Source organism: Podarcis tiliguerta, assembly GCF_965153285.1.
Source record: "Podarcis tiliguerta genome assembly, chromosome: 18".
Lineage (NCBI taxonomy): Eukaryota > Metazoa > Chordata > Lepidosauria > Squamata > Lacertidae > Podarcis > Podarcis tiliguerta.
Window position 1 is genome coordinate 7,508,543 of NC_139551.1, and position 20,251 is coordinate 7,528,793.

Genomic DNA, 20,251 nt, shown 5'->3' on the forward strand with positions numbered 1-20,251 from the left:
TATCTAGAGATGACATAACTAGAAAATATTGTTGAATATCAGAATTGATATGGTTAATAGCAAAACAAAAAGACTAAAAAACCTAACTCCTATCTCCCTCTAGACTATCTTGTTGTGAGATAAATATAAGTTCCAAAAACAAAAAATTGTTAAAAGATAATAGTTTACAAACTAAGGGCAGTAGACCAGGACGCAAAGCAAGGTAGCAAAACATTTCCTCCCATCTTACTGTTCATGTGAACAGGACAACATAAAAGTTGGGCTAAGAATGAACATAATCTCTTTCAGAGGAGGAGAAGGAGCAACATGGATGAGCAGGTGTGTTTCCTTTATGCACTTCTGGACATCAGGAACATGGACTATTTTAAGAATCATATGTCCCCTTAATTTCTGGTTGTCAGGTGCTCCTTTGTGTTCAGATCAGGCCTCAGCACAATAATGTAGCACTTGGGAAGGAAGATGCAGCCCAGAAGCCCAGCACTGGAGGCCAACATAGAGAAGATCTGCACGGCCACCATGTACTTGCCCTTGGTGCTCAGGTAGGTGGGCACAAAAGACACCCAAACACTGCAGAAGACCAGCATGCTGAAGGTGATCAGCTTGGCTTCATTGAAGGAGCCGGGCAGCTTCCTGGCTAGGAAAGCCACCGTGAAGCAGGTGGCAGCCAAGAAGCCCAGGTAGCCGAGGGCAACGTAAAACATGGCCACAGACCCTTCGTTGCATTGCAGGATGATCTCTTCCACCTGGGAGCGCATGTCCGGCTCTGGGAATGGGGGAGAAGAGCCCAGCCAGATGGTGCAGATGAGAACTTGCCCCCCAGAACAGAAGATGACAATGGAGTTGGCCAGACTCTTGCTCAGCCATCTCCTCACCCTGTTCCCGGGCTTTGTGGCCAGGAAGGCCAGCACCACCGTGATGGTCTTTGCCAAGACAGAAGAAACAGCAACTGAGAAGATGATGCTGAAGGCCGTTTGTCGGAGAAGGCAGGTCTCTTTCCTTGGGCGCCCAATGAAGAGGAAGGAGGACAAAAAGGAAAGCAGGAGGGAGACAAGCAGGATGTAGGAGAGGTCCCGGTTGTTGGCTTTGACTATGGGAGTTTCCTTGTATTTAATGAAGATTCCCAACACAATGCCTGCTGTTAAGGACAAGAAGAGGGCAACGGAAGCTAAAACCATTCCCAAATATTCTCCATAAGTCAGGAAGGTGGTAATCTTGGGGACACATTGATCTCTGTCCTTGTTTGGATACTGATCTTCTGGGCATTTGGTGCAATGTTCTGCATCTGAGGAAGAGAAAAAGAGTGGCTGCAACATCACTTACATCCCTAATGATCTGAACTCGATTACATTTTGCAGAAATCCTAGAGATTTCTTCCTTATGATCATTCCTTTCAACTCTCTTCCAGGATGTAATGAAGGTGATTGTAAAGAAGTTGAGGAAGGAGCCACATTCCCCAATGTCTGCAGAAATCTCACAAAAAGTGTTTGAGACTGGATTACTGCCCTGTGTTTACTCTCTCCAGAAATACCTTCCCCCTTGGTGTCACCCACCTTCCTGGGCGGAGAAGGTCCCTTCCGCACACCGAGCACAAGCATAGCAGCAAACGGGCTTTCCTTCTAGAACCGCCTTGGCATATCCAGGTCGACATCTTTCTGTACACCTGGAACGAGGCACGGCCTAACCAGAAAGACAAGAAGGTGCAAGAAAGAGGAACAGTTAGAAGTATTTGTGGGTATGTAATTCACTCATAGGGACGCGGGTGGCGCTGTGGGTTAAAGCCTCAGTGCCTAGGGCTTGCCGATCGAAAGGTCGGCGGTTCGAATCCCCGCGGCGGGGTGCGCTCCCGTTGCTCGGTCCCAGCGCCTGCCAACCTAGCAGTTTGAAAGCACCCTTGGGTGCAAGTAGATGAATAGGGACCGCTTACTAGCGGGAAGGTAAACGGCGTTTCTGTGTGCGGCTCTGGCTCGCCAGAGCAGCGATGTCACGCTGGCCACGTGACCCGGAAGTGTCTTCGGACAGCGCTGGCCCTCGGCCTCTTTGAGTGAGATGGGCGCACAACCCTAGAGTCTGTCAAGACTGGCCCGTACGGGCAGGGGTACCTTTACCTTTACCTTTAATTCACTCATAGAGTGAATTCAAACGGATCTCTGGACTGCAGCCTTTGACCCCTCATCAGGGTCCTTTCAACCCCCCACTGACCATTGGGGTGACCAGAATATCTTGTTCTTCATAATTTGTTCAGGACAACTGAGGTTTGCGCCACAGAACTCTGTTTCCTCTTCTCTGTTTACCTGCTTCCCTGCTTAATAAATCTTCAAAGAAAATGGCAATGGAGTCTGAAATGTGATTTCCCCAAATTTCAGGATTCTGATAATCTCTCAACCGCTAATTTAGACAAATTTAATTTGACTTTCCCAAATATTGGTTTCCCTCACTCTGTTCTTGAGGCAAGCAAGGTTTCCTGTTGTTGCTGATGTATTTCCCTAGTTATTTCTAGTTTACATGCCATTTCTTAACGTTAAACTTATATTACAATAGGGTTTTTTTTTAAAAAAAATTACCATCCTTCACCAACAGCTGTGCACTTCTCAATTCCTGCACATACAATAGTTTAACATTTGCAACATCTACAAGTGAGCTTACTACACAAATTAAAAAAAAAACAAATTAAAAAAACCTCTGGGCTCTATCTTTTCTTTGAGCACCCCAAATCCCCCTCCTATCTCAGCTGCTGTGGAAAGAAGGAGTTGTGGTTGCAGCTGTTATTGACGGTCAAGACACCATTGGGCAAACTGATATGGTCATTTTTCAGTGGTTGTTTAAGGAAAAACATATTCAGGATCTCCTAGCCTCCAACAACAATAGAGTTGTTGTTTTTTTAACTTCTCATCCTTCACCAACAGCTGCACACTTCTCAATTCCTACACATACAATAGTTTAACATTTGCAACATCTACAAGTGAGCTTACTCCATAAATTTAAAATATCCACCATAAATCAGTAATTATCATTTCTAAAATAAATTACTTTCCATCCTTCTGCATGTATGAAAACCCAATAGTTCACTTTTACTAGGTATTTTCCCTTTTCCCTAGGTGTTTTCCCCTTTCTTCTTATCTACGTAGTCCTTTCTGTCAAAGATTCTGTCCAGAATTTTTAAATTCTCAGTCTGGCTCGGAAATAGATGGTGTCTTCTCTGAGTACCTCTGAGCTCTATGCTTTCTGTGAGCACCACAAATTCCCCTCCTATCTCAGCTGCTGTGGAAAGAAGGAGTGGTGGTTGCAGCTGTTATTGACGGTCAAGACACCATTGGGCAAACTGATATGGTCATTTTTCAGTGGTTGTTTAAGGAAAAACATATTCAGGATCTCCTAGCCTCCCCTCTCTGTCATTCCCCTTACCTTGTTGAATTTCTTGGGCCACTCAATGGCTTCTGGGTTAATGGTGAACTTTATGCTAGCAGACGTCTCTCTCCTTATATTCCCAATTTTCACAACGACACGAGACTTATTGGGAAACATCACCCAGTTCTCAATATCGAAGTCTCCTGGTAGCTCCCAGTTCTCATCCAAGCACAGCCTGCCTCTGGAAGTATTCAGACACCGGATTTCTCTCAAGAAAGGGTGAAGCTGGAATGACAGAGGAAAGCACCAGCACTGAGAAAGCTTGAAGCCAAGATGGATATCTCAGTCCTACTCACTTCAACCTCTTATGATTTGGGGCCTGTGTGTATCTCATGTAGACTGGAATTCCTATTCAGCCATTTCTATTACTACAGACCCTGCAAGTGCCCCAATTTTCCAGGGATGTCCCTGGATTAGAGACAGTTTTTCATTTGATCCCGGAATGTCCCCCTTTTCCTTAGAATATCCCTATTTTCATTGGATCAAAGTTGGCAGATGTGGAGTTATCCAACCCACAAGCTGTCCAATCCTGTATCAGGAATTTTAATACGTTTAATATTTTACTATGAATTTCTTTATTTTGGGAGCTGCCCAGAGTGCTGAGGCAAGCCAAAAAGATGTGTGGGATATAAACAGTGATATATTTCTAGCAAAAAGGGTGCCGGAACTCACCATGAACACCTCCCTCTGAGAATGGCAATGGCACCCACCTGAGAGGTGCCAGAACTGAGTTCCAGCGAGTTCCCCTCTGAAAAAAAGCCCTGGGTATAAGCAGTAAGATTATCATTATGGAATGGGCCGTCTCTATTTTCAACAGAGAAATGTTGGGCAGTATGCTACTATTACTAATACTAATAGTAACTATGATATTTTGCAGGTCTATCCCCAGTCAAGATCAGCATCTGTGTGGACTGCAGGTTGCAAAAAGGGGAAGGAAATACCTGCCACGGCTGTAGCCTTTGGGGTCCCCATTGCTCTCCTTCCTCCACCATCAGCCTCCTCTGGGATCTAGATGAAAGCGAAGCATGCAAGGCCTGAGCCACAGCTTGAACATTGATGTAAATGCCATACCTGTCATAAGACAGGGCTATCTCACGCTCCTCTTGGGGCAATGGCTGCGGTTTCTCCTCCTCTCTGCATCTTACCCTGCCTTTCACGGACAACAGATGCTTTGAATATGAACACTGAAATGCTTGATTGAAATAATTCCCAAGATTGGTCTGCCATTTATATTTGTCACCTTTGCTGCTCCTTATTCTGGTCTGAATTGCAAAGGACAGAGAACCATGGAGATGCTGGAATAAAGTTGGAGGGATGTAAAAGCCAATTCTGATTTCTAGCAAAGCTGTTGTGATCCAGACTTTTGCCCCTATTTCCTTCTCATACATATCGTGTATTACCATGAGTAGTATTATAGCCACTGCATTGGTTATATAGGAAACAAATACCCCAACTTGTCTCCATAGGAAAAAAGGTTCCCCAGGCCTGATAAATTGATTTAGATCATTTTCTGGTACTCTTTTTGCTAAAGCAATGCAGATCCCTTTGCTGAGCATCAGAGGTTTCACAGCGCTCACAAATCTTTCTCCATTGTCATTGTCTGGAGTGAAGAGGCCAATCCACGTCCATCCAAAATGCAGGAGCAATTCAACAATCCCCTGGTACTGACTTTCCTCTTTGGGAGTCATCCGGTAGACAAAAGGGAACAGGGTTTTACCTTCAAGAACCTGGGCAGTGAAGCCATAACTGATCTAGCAAGGAAAGCAAAAGATCAGCAATTTATTTTACTTTCAGCATAATGGGTATTAAATCATATGAAATGCCTGATATCTAAATCTCTGCTGGCTGAGGCTGATGGGAGTTTTAGTCGGAAACATCTGGAGGTGTCAAGCTGGTGAAGGCTCAGTTTTGAAAAAGGGATGTTGGCGCCATAGCTCAGGATTTTCCCATTTTAAAAAAATCCCTGCTTGACCTATCCAAAGAGAAAGTAGATTTTTATGCAGTTGAAATTCTCTGTCCTTCCATGCTCTCCCACTACTTACCTGTGGGATTTTGTAGATGCCTGACAAGGCTGAAATCACTCTTGAGATGACAGTATTGCCTCCTTCAAGAACAGCCAGCAGGTGATTCTGTTCTCCACAGTGATAATTGGGAATATTGCATCCACTGCCTGCAAGCAGCTCTAGCATGGCGTCCGAAGTCATCCTTGCATTGAAATAGTTCTCATAGATGTTGTAGCCCAGGGTGATGTTGGGTAAGAGCCTGAGATCCTGGTTGATCTCTTGAATTGTGAACAGGAAAGACAACATGTACCAGTAGATCCTAGGTGTGTTTCTGCAAGAAATGAATCGTTTAAAAAGAGTGAAACTGGCATTCATATTAATGGGGGTGGGGACATTATATGAGCCAAAAAGATTAGTATGTATTGATTAATCCTATTGCATTAATATCAAACCATTTACAGTCTAGTATAGAATAAAAATTTGGAGATCTCTGCTCCATGACCGGAGCTTTGATGCAAACAGCACACAGAGCTGTTCAACAGTGGAAGAGACTCCCTCCGAAGGTGACCATGTGTCATGGATGCATCAGGTGAGATTCTTCCGGGTTCCTTCCATCTCTCCAACTCGATGATTCTATTCTACTGTGGTTCTATGAGTAAGAAATGAAGGTGCCCTCAAAATGGGTGCTATACTGGGAAGTTGCTGCAAAGGCTGCTTTTCCCGCATTGGTCTTTGGCTTCTTCCAATGGGCTAGACTATAGGTAGATAAGAGACAATATTATTGAAGGAGGGGAAGCACCAAATACCTCAGTCCCCTTTTACTTAGAAATGAGGCCTGGTGGCTTGCAGCTTTGAGTGCGTGGTAAAACCTATAATCTTGCACACGTTTTTCATCAGTGACTCCAACAATGAGGACACCCCCTGGTCTGTATTCTTTTATATAATCATTTTATTTGAAGCATATCATTCCTGCTCTTCTCCCATAAAAATCCACCCATTTTCAAGAGAGATTTTTTCATTCTGAGATGTAGGTGTCCTGTTGTGTTGTATAAAGTGAACTGTGATCGAAATAGAATAAACATAAAATAATTAATCTCATTTGCTTGGAAATTGCTTGAGTTTCATGCCACCCTCTGGGTTAGGAAACAGGTACCTACTGTCTCAACCATTGCAATCGTTAGAAATGAGACGAGTTCTGTTTGTGTGTGATGAAAAGGAATAATAATTTTTCACATTTTAGACTCCACTAACAAGGAAGTCTCCTGACTCATATTATTTTATTTATCATTTCAATTAAAGCACATATTTCCTGCTCTCCAGCCACCAAACGTTAACCTGTAGGATTTTTAAAATCCATTTTTTAAACTATAGCATTCTTTAACGACATTTTGTTGATGGTCATTCATAATATTATATCATTATAAGGATATAATAGAAGAATGCAAGAATGCCAATGAATCTGGTCAGGGTTCAAAAGTTTGCACTGAATTTTCCCACCTGCAGGAAGCCATGAAACTCAGACAATTTCCAGAGCTCAAAGGTTGAATTGCCTGAGTTTCATGGCATCCTGCAGGTGGGGAAATTCCGTGCATCCATAGGTAGGAGAGTGTTTCACTAAGGAAGACCCAGGGAACAAGGAAATGGGAGAGGTTTGGGTGGAATCTTTTAGTGGACCCCCCAGCTCCCATCAGCCCAGCCAGCAAGACCAATGGTCAGGGCAGGGTAGACCTGCAACATGAGGACAGCCTTGGCTCCCCAGCCCTGTGAAAGGCGCTCTTTCCTTGATAAATAGGAACCATTACAAGGACTGGAGGACCATGAAACCCACCCACATATGATTTTACATACCCCTCATTCCTGGCCAAGGGTGTCTGAGAAAAGACGTATGGAGTTTCCTTATGTAAGCGTTTTGGAGAGATGATCCCACTGATGAGAAAGTGTCCAGGCCGGTAGTAATTGCGAGCAACCATTAAATCCCTGACCAGATTCAAGGGGCATTTCGCCTTGTGGTTCCCGCAGACTCCAAAGGGCATCACGAGCAGCAGAAGCTGCAACAGAAGGAACAGGGATCTCATTCTGGCTCTGCCTCCTCCTCCTCTTACTGGCAAGGAGGCAAAGCAGAAAAACCCAAAGACTCTTGCAAGACCAGACTGGGTGGGCTTTCCCAATCTGGGTGGGCTTTCCCAATCTGGGTGGTTTTCAACTCTACCTTCAGAGCTTGGAAGCACAAGGCAGGCACACCCCTCTGTCGCCAGCTCTGCATCTTGTCTCAGTCTGTCTCCAACACAGGAAATATTCTCGGCACCAACTTTTTCTTTCCCAGACATCGCAATTAATATTGTCATGTTGCTTTCCGAGGCTCATGCAATCTCCCGAAATATCTCCTGAGCTTTCAGATGATGAGATGACTATAATTTTGATTATTCCAAGTGGAAGAAGTTTCATCACAAAAACTTTCTGGAGTCTTGAATGGCTCAAGCGGCAGGTGCAGAGCTGGAGAAAAACATGCTTGATTCTAGCCGATCCCTTCTGATGAAACTGGTGGAATATGATGAAATGTCTAAACTCAGAGGACAAAATGGTGGATTTTTTTTTACGATCTTTATTTACTCATTAAGAAATACACAAATCAAACATATTATTCTGTAATGAAATAAACACTTTACACAAAAAGAAAATAGAAAATAGAAAAGGGGAAAAGAAGAGAAAGAATATCGAGAAATAGAAAAAATAGAAAGAAAGTTAAATGAAGAATCTTACCAAAGACATACAGTTTTTTAAGAAATACAAACCATCAGCGACATTACTATAAACATATATTTCCATCAAGAAGTCCTTTTATCTTCACCTTATCAATTTCCTCTCACTTCTCTTACTTTTCTTATTTATGTCTAATCTCTGGTTTTATCCCCAGATTTGTTAATAACTTCCTTCTACCTCTATACGGTTCCTAATTCCTCATTTCTTAAAATTTCTGTGTCTGTTCTTATTCTACAAAAGACCATTCTCTTAACTCTCTGGAATTTAATCTATGCTCCACCAAGAGTAATCATGGGAAACATATTTCATCATGTAATTTTAATAAACATCCCATTCTTTTTCCTGAATGATTTCTTATTGATTCTCTTAGTTTGGCTAATTCCAATATAAGTTTCATCACACTATCTTTCTGGATTCTTGACTGGCTCAAGCAGCAGGTGCAGAGTGGGAGAAAAACATGATGGACAGAAGTCAAGGGGTATGTTTGGGAGTTGGAAGTTTGGCCTGAACTTTGCTCACAAGGAACAAAGAAGAGACTTGAAGCTGGATCCGACCACGGACTCTCCTTCCTTGAAGATTTTGCAGCAGACGTCGGACAGTCATCTTTTTTTTGGGGGGTGGGGGTGGATCGTGTTATTGCGTTGGTGTTTTGTTTTTTTGATAATATATATTGTAGTTTTATATTTTGATTTTGTTCTGTGAACCACCCTGAGGCCTCTGGGATAGGGCAGTATATAGATTCAAGAAATGAAGAAATAAAAATCAACCAATGGAGAATGCGGAGAAATACCATCCTCATTACTGTGAACGGGACACATGGTGGTGGGATCTTGTTTCCTAGAGGCTGCTAGAGACAGAGACTGGTGGAGCCTGCGATGGGGAGGGTTTTCTCAAGCCCATCCTCTGGCCACTTTGGGTGGGTCTGGGCTGCTTGATTCCTGCCGCTCCCTTCTGGTTCTCCCCCTGAAGGGAAGTAGAGCCTTGGTGGCTTCAAAGCCACTTCAAGTCAATTTCCACCCCATCTTTGAAAGGCTTCTCCAACAGAGGGGAGCTCTCAGGGGTTGGTGGAGGGGAGAAAGGTTGCTCTGAACTTTCGACCCTCCCTTCCCCTTCAACATGTTCTGCGGAAGGAGAGCTTCTGTTGCACATGGAGCCAACTTGCTCCTCGTCTTTGAGCAGAAACATCTCTACTCATAAACAAATTGTCTGTGCAGAAGCCAGGCTAGCATTCTAGCAGCTTTATTATTCTTTACGAATTTGTTTATTAATATTTTTTTACTTTCTTACTTAATTATTTAATCTTTCATAAAATCCATGCACTTTTTTGGCCAATCACTCCTAGAGCGCTTTACGTCAAGATAAGTCAGGATGATCATAACAAAGTTTACACTCTTACTTTAGAACATTCCAAAAGTTAAAATAATAAAACAGAATCAAATTACCTTAACTTCCTAAGAATCTGGGTGGATGCTTTCTTTATTACATTTTTTTTAAAAAAATTATTAAGTCTCCACAGATATTCCAATCTCTTGTCTTTGTATACAGTTTAAAAAAACAAACAAAACCCCCCACACAATTTCTTCTTGACTCCCCACCCCCCCTTCTCTATGTTTGTTTTTATTACTTCTTTTTATCAGATGTTTTAAAAAACATGTTTTTATTATCAAAGCCCCAGTGTCGTATTTCAGTAATCCGCTGCTTATATATCAAATCCTGCCTTTGACTTCATGTATGGATAATAATAATAATAATAATAATAATAATAATAATAATGATTAATAATAATAATAATTTATTATTTATACCCCGCCCATCTGGCTGGGTTTCCCCAGCCACTCTGGGCGGCTTCCAAAAGAATATTAAAATACTGTGATACATCAAACATTAAAAGCTTCCCTAAACAGGGCTGCCTTCAGATGTCTTCTAAAAGTCTGGTAGTTGTTGTTCTCTTTGACATCTGGTGGGAGGGCGTTCCACAGGGAGGGCGCCACTACCGAGATTGTCAAATGATAGTTTGACAAATAAGATATCAATGGTCTCCATTCTTCCTGAAAATATTCATCCTCATGTCCTCTTAGTTTAGCAGGTAATTTCACAATTTCAGCATATTCCCCCAGTTTCTTAAACGAATCCTCCCTCTTTCCACTTCTGTGCATATAAAGTTCTAGCTGCTGTGGTTGCATACATAAATAACCCCTCAGTCAGCTTTCTCGGGACCTTTAATTATTAAATTTATATAGGAGCCTTCATTGGATTGCTACAGGCTGAATTGCTATAAGAATAAGTGTTTAGTAAACTTTCCACTAGTCCGGAGAGATGAAAGTCTAAGTAGGATGCAATCTTAGCTAATGAATCTAAATGCTTTACCAGTGGCTGTTCTGTCAGTTATTTTGACTTCCCATCTGATCTTGGTTTTGCTCTATAAATGGGGACCTGAATGGGAGGAACCTGAGTTGGAGGAGGAGGCCTCTCGCTCTTCCTTCCTGACTGAGCATAAGATGCCTCCTCTTAAAAGGTTTGGCAGGCAGGGAATACAACTATGGCATCATCTCATTGATTCCCTCCAATGCTAAACTTGTTGCTGGCTCACTCGTAATCTGGTGATCCACTCAACATCAGTGCACAATGTGTCATATCCTGGACAACGCAATAAAATCCATTCTACTCCAGTCAAGGCTTGGCTAAGGTCAGTTGCTACTCTTTGGAACAGGGAGCAGAGCTTGCACAATACAGAAATTAAACCAGGAGACTACGGAAGAGAACTTAAAGGAATTTCTCAATTTATTAATATACAATGTTTAGGAGAATGAAATGATGTGAAGTGAACTTCTGAATGATTCAGCATACCGGTAGAAAATGGAGCACAGGTATTTGAATATCTAGAAATGACATAACTAGAAAGTATTGTTGAATATCAGAATAGATATGGTTAATAGCAAAAAAAAAAGACTAAAAAACCTAACTCCTATCTCCCTCTAGACTATCTTGTTGTGAGATAAATATAAGTTCCCAAAACACAAAATTATTAAAAGATAACAGTTTACAAACTAAGGGCAGAAGACCAGGACGCAAAGCAAGGTAGCAAAACATTTCCTCCCATCTTACGGTTCATGTGAACAGGACTACATAAAAGTTGGGCTAAGAATGAACATAATCTCTTTCAGAGGTGGAGAAGGAGCAACATGGATGAGCAGGTGTGTTTCCTTTATGCACTTCTGGACATCAGGAACATGGAATGATTTAAGAATCAGGTGTTCCCTTAATTTCTGGTTGTCAGGTGCTCCTTTGTGTTCAGATCAGGCCTCAGCACAATAATGTAGCACTTGGGAAGGAAGATGCAGCCCAGAAGCCCAGCGCTGGAGGCCAACATAGAGAAGATCTGCACGGCCACCATGTACTTGCCCTTGGTGCTCAGGTAGGTGGGCACAAAAGACACCCAAACACTGCAGAAGACCAGCATGCTGAAGGTGATCAGCTTGGCTTCGTTGAAGGAGCCGGGCAGCTTCCTGGCTAGGAAAGCCACTGTGAAGCAGGTGGCAGCCAAGAAGCCCAGGTAGCCGAGGGCAACGTAAAACATGGGCACAGACCCTTCGTTGCATTGCAGGACAATCTCTCCCACCTGGGAGTGCATGTCGGGCTCTGGGAATGGGGGAGAAGAGCCCAGCCAGATGGTGCAGATGAGAACTTGCCCCCCAGAACAGGAAATGACAATGGAGTTGGCCAGACTCTTGCCCAGCCATCTCCTCACTCTGTTCCCGGGCTTTGAGGCCAGGAAGGCCAGCACCACCGTGATGGTCTTTGCCAAGACAGAAGAAACAGCAGCTGAGAAGATGATGCTGAAGGCCGTTTGTCGGAGAAGGCAGGTCTCTTTCCTTGGGCGCCCGATGAAGAGGAAGGAGGACAAAAAGGAAAGCAGGAGGGAGACGAGCAGGATGTAGGAGAGGTCCCGGTTGTTGGCTTTGACTATGGGAGTTTCCTTGTATTTAATGAAGATTCCCAACACAATGCCTGCTATTAAGGACAAGAAGAGGGCAACGGAAGCTAAAACCATTCCCAAATATTCTCCATAAGTCAGGAAGGTGGTAATCTTGGGGACACATTGATCTCTGTCCTTGTTTGAATGGTGATCTTCTGGGCATTTGGTGCAATGTTCTGCATCTGGGGAAGAGAAAAAGAGTGGCTGCAACATCACTTACATCCCTAATGATCTGTGCTCTTTTACGTTTTGAAAAACTCTGTGGTGGACCTCAGGAAATAAGAATGTTATAATAGGTAAAGCAACATTGTGATCTAGGATAAACTGAGCAGCAATGAGCACTCCACTTCTGTTAACTGCATATTTTTGGATCCTGGCTAATCCTGAAGAAACAGCTCTTTAACTTGACATTTTAAATGCAGTTCTCTGTTGCTTCCATGCAATGTTCATAGTAGTGAGATCAAAACAGTCCATTGATTATATTGTAATAATTTTCATCTGAAGTATTCTTTATATTTTTTGTGCTTTTGCTATTAAAAATTTGCTGGTTTGCATCACCTGTCCATTATTTTTTTATAAATATCAAAATTATTTCCTTTTTGGTGTGACTTGGTATATAACATAAAAAAAGGACTGTTTGTGGGCATTCCTCTCACAGCTGCCCACTTTCCACCCCAGAGATTTCTTCCTTATGGCCACTCCTTTCAACGCCCTTCCTGGATGTAATAAAGTTGATTAATCCTATGGATGTCGAGGAAGGAGCCACATTCCCCAATGTCTGCAGAAATCTCACAAAAAGTGTTTGAGACTGGATTTCTGCCCTGTGGTTACTCTCTCCAAAATACCTTCCACCTTGGCGTCACCCACCTTCCTGGGCGGAGAAGGTCCCTTCCGCACACCGAGCACAAGCATAGCAGCAAATGGGCTTTCCTTCTAGAACCACCTTGGCATATCCAGGTCGACATCTTTCTGTACACCTGGAAAGAGGTACAGTCTAACCAGAAAGACAAGAAGGTGCAACAAAGAGGAACAGTTAGGAGTATTTGTGGGTATGTAATTCACTCATAGAGTGAATTCAAATGGATCTCTGGACTGCAGCCTTTGACCCCCCATCAGGGTCCTTTCAACCCCCCACTGACCATTGGGGCGACCAGAATATCTTGTTCTTCATAATTCGATCAGGACAACTGAGGTTTGCGCCACAGAACTCTCTTTCCTCTTCTCCGTTTACCTGCTTCCCTGCTTCATAAATCTTCAAAGAAAATGGCACTGGAGTCTGAAATGTGATTTCCCCAAATTTCAGGATTCTGATAATCTCTCAACCGCTTATTAAGACACATTTAATATGACTTTTCCAAATATTGGTTTCCCTCACTCTGTTTTTGAGGCATGCAAGGTTTCCTCTTGTCGCTGATCTATTTCCCTAGTTATTTCTAGTTCATGTGCCATTCCCTAACATTAACCTTATCTTACAATAGGGTTGTTGTTTTTTTAACTTCTCATCCTTCACCAACAGCTGTGCACTTCTCAATTCCTGCACATACAATAGTTTAACATTTGCAACATCTACAAGTGAGCTTACTACACAAATTAAAAAATCCACAATAACTCAGTAATTATCATTTCTAAAATAAATTACTTTCCATCTTTCTGCATGTATGAAAGCCCAATAGTTCACTTTTACTAGGGGCTTTCCCTTTTCTTCTTATCTACGTAGTCCTTTCTGTCGAAGATTCTGGTGCCTTCTCTGAGGACCTCTGTGCTCTATCCTTTCTGTGAGCACCACAAATTTCCCTCCTAGCTCAGCTGCTGTGGAAAGAAGGAGTGGTGGTTGCAGCTGTTATTGATGGTCAAGACACCATTGGGCAAACTGATATGGTCATTTTTCAGTGGTTGTTTAAGGAAAAACATATTCAGGATCTCCTAGCCTCCCCTCTCTGTGATTCCCCTTACCTTGTTGAATTTCTTGTTCCACTCAATGGCTTCTGGGTTAATGGTGAACTTTATGCCAGCAGACGTCTCTCTCCTTATATTCCCAATTTTCACAAGGTCACGAGACTTATTGGGAGACATTACCCAGTTCAAAATATCGAAGTCTGCTGGTAGCTCCCAGTTCTCATCCAAGCACAGCCTGCCCCTGGAAGTATTCAGACACCGAATTTCTCTCAAGAAAGGGTGAAGCTGGAATGGCAGGGGAAAACAGCAGCACTGAGAAAGCTTGAAGCCAAGATGGATATCTCAGTCCTACTCACTTAAACCTCTTATGATTTGGGGCTGCGTGTATCTCATGTAGACTGGAATTCCTATTCCGCTATTTCTATTACTACAGACCCTGCAAGTGCTCCAATTTTCCAGGGATGTCCCTGGATTAGAGACAGTTTTTCATTTGATCCTGGAATTTCCCACTTTTCCTTAGAATGTCCCTATTTTCATTGGAGAAATGTTGGCAGATGTGGAGTTATCCAACCCACAAGGCGTCCAATCCTATATTGGAAATTTTTAATTTTTTTAGTATGTTGGGAGCTGAAAAAGGTGCTGGAACTCAACCATGAACACCTCCCTGTGAGAATGGCAATGGCACCCACCTGAGAGGTGCCAAAACTGAGTTCCAGTGAGTTCCCCCCTGAAAAAAGCCCTGGGTATAAACTGTAAGAATATCATTATGGAATGGGCCGTCTCTATTTTCAACAGAGAAATGTTGTGCGGTATGCTACTATCACTAATACTAATAGTAACTATGATATTTCACAGGTCTATCCACAGTCAAGATCAGCATCTGTGTGGACTGCAGGTTGCAAAAAGGGGAAGGAAATACCTGCCACGGCTGTAGCCTTTGGGGTCCCCATTGCTCTCCTTCCTCCACCATCAGCCTCCTCTGGGATCTAGAGGAAAGCGAAGCATGCAAGGCCTGAGCCACAGCCTGAACATTGATGTAATTGCCATAGCTGTCTAGAGACAGGGTTCTCTCACGCTCCTCTTGGGACAACAGCTCCAGTTTCTCCTCCTCTCTGCATCTTATCCTTCCTTTCACGGACAACAAATGCTTTGAATATGAACACTGAAATGCTTGATTGAAATAATCCATAAGATTGGTCTGCAATTTGTCACCTTTGCCGGTCCTTATTCCAGTCTGAATTGCAAATGACAGAGAACCATGGAGGTGCTGGAATAAATTTGGAGCGATGTGAAAGCCAATTCTGATTTCTAGCAAAGCTGTTGTGATCCAGACTTTTGCCCCTATTTCCTTCTCATACATATCTTGTATTACCATGAGTATTATTATAGCCACTGTATTGGTTATATAGGAAACAAATACCCCAACTTGTCTCCATAGGAAAAAAGGTTCCCCAGGCCTGATAAATTGATCTATATCACTTTCTGGTACTCTTTTTGATAAAGCAATGCAGATCCCTTTGCTGAGCATCAGAGGTTTCACAGCGCTCACAACTCTTTCTCCACTGTCATTGTCTGGAGTGAAGAGGCCAATCCACGTCCATCCAAAATGCAGGAGCAATTCAACAATCCCCTGGTACTGACTTTCCTCTTTGGGAGTCATCCGGTAGACAAAAGGGAACAGGGTTTTACCTTCGAGAACCTGGGCAGTGAAGCCATAACTGATCTAGCAAGGAAAGCAAAAGATCAGCTATTTATTTTACTTTCAGCATAACAGATATTTAATTATCTGAAATGACTGATATCTATCTAAATCTCTGCTGGCTGAGGCTGATGGGAGTTTTAGTCGGAAACATCTGGAGGTGTCAAGTTGGTGAAGGCTCAGTTTTGAAAAAGGGATGTTGGAGCCATAGCTCAGGATTTTCCCATTAAAAAAAAATCCCTGCTTGACCTATCCAAAGAGAAAGTAGAATTTTACACAGTTGAAATTCTCTGTACTTCCATGCTCTCCCACTACTTACCTGTGGGATTTTGTAGATGCCTGACAAGGCTGAAATCACTCTTGAGATGACAGTATTGCCTCCTTCAAGAACAGCCAGCAGGTGATTCTGTTCTCCACAGTGATAATTGGGAATATTGCATCCACTGCCTGCAAGCAGCTCTAGCATGGTGTCCGAAGTCATCCTTGCATCGCAAAAGTTCTCATGGAGGTTGTAGCCCAGGGTGATGTTGGGTAAGAGCCTGAAATCCTGGTTGATCTCTTGAATGGTGCACAGGAAAGACAACACGTGCCAGAAGTACCTATTTGCCTCCCTGCAATAAATGAATTCTTTAAAAAGATTGAAACTTATATTCATATGACTGGGAGGGAGGAAGCATTATATGATCTACAAAGATTAGTATTTATTTATCCTTTTACATTAATATCAAAACTTTTCCTGTCTAGCATAGAACAAAAATTTGGAGATCTCTGCTCCATGACAGGAGCTTTGATGCAAACAGCACACAGAGCTGTTCAACAGTGGAAGAGACTCCCTCCAAAGGTGACCATGTGTCATGGATGCATCAGGTGAGATTCTTCCGGGTTCCTTCCATCTCTGCAATCTATGATTCTATTATATAGTGGTACTATGAGTAAGAAATGAAGGCGCCCCTCAAAATGTGTGATATACTGGGAAGTTGCTGCAAGGGCTGCTTTTGCTGCATTGGTCTTTGGCTTCTTCCAAGGGGCTAGACTATAGGTAGATAAGAGACAATTTTATTGATGGAAGAGAAGCACCAAATACCTCAGTCCCCTTTTAGTTACATATGAGGCCTGGTGGCTTGCAGATTTGAGTGTGTGGTAAAATTATAGTTTTGTCCATATTCTGGATCAGAGACTCCACCAATGAGGACACACCCTGGTCTGTATATTTTCTATAATCATTTGATTTGAAGCATATCATTCCTCCTTTCACCCATAAAAATTCACCCATTTTCAAGACTTTCTTAAAGCGCTTGTAATTATTTTTAAAAAGACAGTGACAGAAAGGAAAAAGTCCTGAGATTGGAGGTGGATACCTTTAATGTAGCCCATGGTGGGCTGTAGGTCTCCTGTGGTATTGTGTCAAGAGAACTGTGCTAAGGTTGTTCACAAATGATCCAAATAGAATAAACATAAAATAATTTTGGCAGCTTGGAAATTGCTTGAGTTTCATGCCTCCCTCTGGGATAGGAAACAGGTACCTATGAATTCCACGTGAAGAAATATCAAACATCTCACTACTTAGAAACGAGGCCAGTTGTGTATGTGAAAAAAGGAATAATTCCTTTTCACATTTTAGAGACCTGACTCCACGAACAAGGAAGTCTCCTGATTCATATTATTTTATTGATCATTTCAATTAAAGTACATCTTTTCTGCTCTTCAGCCACCAAACGTCACCCAGAGGATCTTAAATTCCATTTGTAAAACTGTAGCATTCCCTAACGACAGTTTCTGAATTGTCCAAATGGAATAATATTGAATAAAACCCTTGAGCCTTGGAAATTGCCTGAGTTTCATGGCATCCTGCAGATGGGAAAATTCAGTGCATCCTTTTGACTCCTGACCAGATTCATTGGCATCCTTGCATTCTACTAAAAGCAACACAGAATCAAACGTAGGAGAGTGTTTCACTAAGGAAGACCCAGGGAACAAGGAAAAGGGAGAGGTTTGGGTGGAATCTTTTACTGGACTCCCCAGCTCCCATCACCCCCAGCCAGCAAGACCAATGGTCAGGGCAGGGTAGTCCTGCAACATCAGCCCTTGGCTCCCCAGCCCTGAGAACGGGGCTCTTTCCTTGATAAATAGGAACCACTAGAAGGACTTGAGGACCGTGAAACTGTGAAAGTCATACCTGTCATTTCTGGTGAAGGGTGTCTGAGAAAAGACATACGGAGTTTCCTCATAAATGTGTTCTGGAGAGATGATCCCACTGATGAGAAAGTGTCCAGGCCGGTAGTAATTGCGAGCATCCGTTTCATCCCTGACCAGATTCAAGGGGCATTTCGCCTTGTGGTTCCCGCAGACTCCAAAGGGCATCATGAGCAGCAGAAGCTGCAACAGAAGGAACAGGGATCTCATTCTGGCTCTGCCTCCTCCTCCTCCTCTTACTGCCAAGGAGGCAAAGCAGAAGAACCCAAAGACTCTTGCAAGACCAAACTGCCTGGGCTTTCCCAATCTGGGTGGTTTTCAACTCTACCTTCGGAATTGGGAAGCACAAGGCAGGCACACCCCTCTGTCGCCAGCTCTGCATCTTGACTCAGTCTGTCTCCAACACAGGAAATATTCTCTGCACCAACTTTTTCTTTCCCAGACACAGCGCAATTAAGATTGTCATGTTGCTTTCCGTGGCTCATGCAATCTCCTGAAATATCTCCTGAGATTTCAGAAGATGAGATGACTATAATTTTGATTATTCCAAGTGGAATAAGTTTCATCACTAAAACTTTCTGGAGTCTTGAATGGCTCAAGCGGCAGGTGCAGAGCTGGAGAAAAACATGCTTGATTCTAGCCGATCCCTTCTGATGAAACTGGTGGAATATGATGAAATGTCTAAACTCAGAGGACAAAATGATGGATTGTTTTTTTACGATCTTTCTTTACACATTAAAAAATACGCAAATCAAACATATTGTTCTGTAATGAAATAAACACTTTACACAAAAAGAAAATAGAAAGGGGGGAAAAGAAGAGAAAGAATATCAAGAAATAGAAAAAATAGAAAGAAAGTTAAATGAAGAATCTTACCAAAGACATACAGTTCTTTAAGAAAAACAAACCATCAGCGATATTACTATAAACATATATTTCCATCAAGAAGTCTTTTTTCTTCACTTTATCAATTTCCTCTCGCTACTCTTACTTTTCTTATTTATGTCTAATCTCTGGTTTTATTCCCAGATTTGTTAATGACTTCCTTCTATCTCTATAACGTTCCTAATTCCTCATTTCTTAAAATTTCTGTGTCTGTTCTTATTCTACAAAAGACCATTCTCTTAACTCTCTGGAATTTAATCTATGCTCCACCAAGAGTAATCATGGGAAACATATTTCATCATGTAATTTTAATAAACATCCCATTCTTTTTCCTGAATGATTTCTTATTGATTCTCTTAGTTTGGCTAATTCCAGATATAAGTTTCATCACACTAACTTTCTGGATTCTTGACTGGCTCAAGCAGCAGGTGCAGAGCGGGAGAAAAACATGATGGACAGAAGTCAAGGGGTGTGTTTGGGAGTTGGAAATTTGGTTTGAACTTTGCTCACAAGGACCAAAGAAGAGACTTGAAGCTGGATCCGACCATGGACTCTCCTTCCTTGGAGGTTTTGAATCAGAAGTCGGACAGTCATCTTTTTTTTGTGGGGTGGAGCGTGTTATTGGGTTGGTGTTTTTATTTTGATTCTATATATTGTGGCTTTATATTTTGATTTTGTTCTGTGAACCACCCTGAGGCCTCTGGGATAGGGCAGTATATAGATTCAAGAAATGAAGAAATAAAAATCAACCAATGGAGAATGCGGAGAAATGCCATCCTCATTACTGTGAACGGGACACATGGTGGTGGGATCTTGTTTCCTAGAGGCTGCTAGAGACAGAGACTGGTGGAGCCTGCGATGGGGAGGGTTTTCTCAAGCCCACCCTCAGGCCACTTTGGGTGGGTCTGGGCTGCTTGATAACTGCCGCTCCCTTCTGGTTCTCCCCCTGAAGGGAAGTAGCGCCTTGGTGGCTTCAAAGCCACTTCAAGTGAATTTCCACCCCATCTTTGAAAGGCTTCTCCAACAGAGGGGAGCTCTCAGGGGTTGGTTGAGGGGAGAAAGGTTGCTCTGAACTTTCGACTCTCCCTTCCCCTTCAACATGTTCTGCGGAAGGAGAGCTTCTGTTGCACATGGAGCCAACTTGCTCCTCGTCTTTGAGCAGAAACATCTCTACTCATAAACAAATTGTGCAGAAGCTAGGCTAGCATTCTAGCAGCTTTATTATTCTTTACGAATTTATTTATTAATATTTTTTTACTTTCTTACTTAATTATTTAATCTTTCATAAAATCCATGCACTTTTTTGGCCAATCACTCCTAGAGCGCTTTACGTCAAGATAAGTCAGGATGATCATAACAAAGTTTACAGTCTTACTTTAGAACATTCCAAAAGTTAAAATAATAAAACAGAATCAAATTACCTTAACTTCCTAA

General features: G+C 42.5%; 2 protein-coding genes and 1 long non-coding RNA gene across 3 annotated transcripts; 1 reads left to right on the plus strand and 2 right to left on the minus strand.

The window, feature by feature from the left end:
* Positions 1 to 212: 212 nt before the first annotated feature.
* LOC310668612 (vomeronasal type-2 receptor 26-like) lies at positions 213 to 7,521 on the minus strand. Its single transcript, XM_083422025.1, has 6 exons — positions 7,257 to 7,521; positions 5,448 to 5,739; positions 4,347 to 5,156; positions 3,403 to 3,630; positions 1,551 to 1,677; positions 213 to 1,282 (listed from the first exon to the last, which is right to left on the minus strand). Exons 1-6 carry the CDS (start codon positions 7,481 to 7,483, stop codon positions 384 to 386), a joined length of 2,583 nt encoding a protein of 860 aa, XP_083278151.1. The 5' UTR covers positions 7,484 to 7,521; the 3' UTR covers positions 213 to 383.
* Positions 4,382 to 16,026, plus strand: LOC310668650. The gene is made up of 3 exons (XR_014506754.1): positions 4,382 to 4,463; positions 5,880 to 5,997; positions 14,896 to 16,026. It is a non-coding gene; the product is annotated as an uncharacterized lncRNA (long non-coding RNA).
* On the minus strand, positions 11,243 to 14,442 carry LOC310668468 (vomeronasal type-2 receptor 26-like). Its single transcript, XM_083421802.1, has 3 exons — positions 14,098 to 14,442; positions 13,012 to 13,138; positions 11,243 to 12,326 (listed from the first exon to the last, which is right to left on the minus strand). Exons 1-3 carry the CDS (start codon positions 14,215 to 14,217, stop codon positions 11,428 to 11,430), a joined length of 1,146 nt encoding a protein of 381 aa, XP_083277928.1. The 5' UTR covers positions 14,218 to 14,442; the 3' UTR covers positions 11,243 to 11,427.
* Positions 16,027 to 20,251: the final 4,225 nt, after the last annotated feature.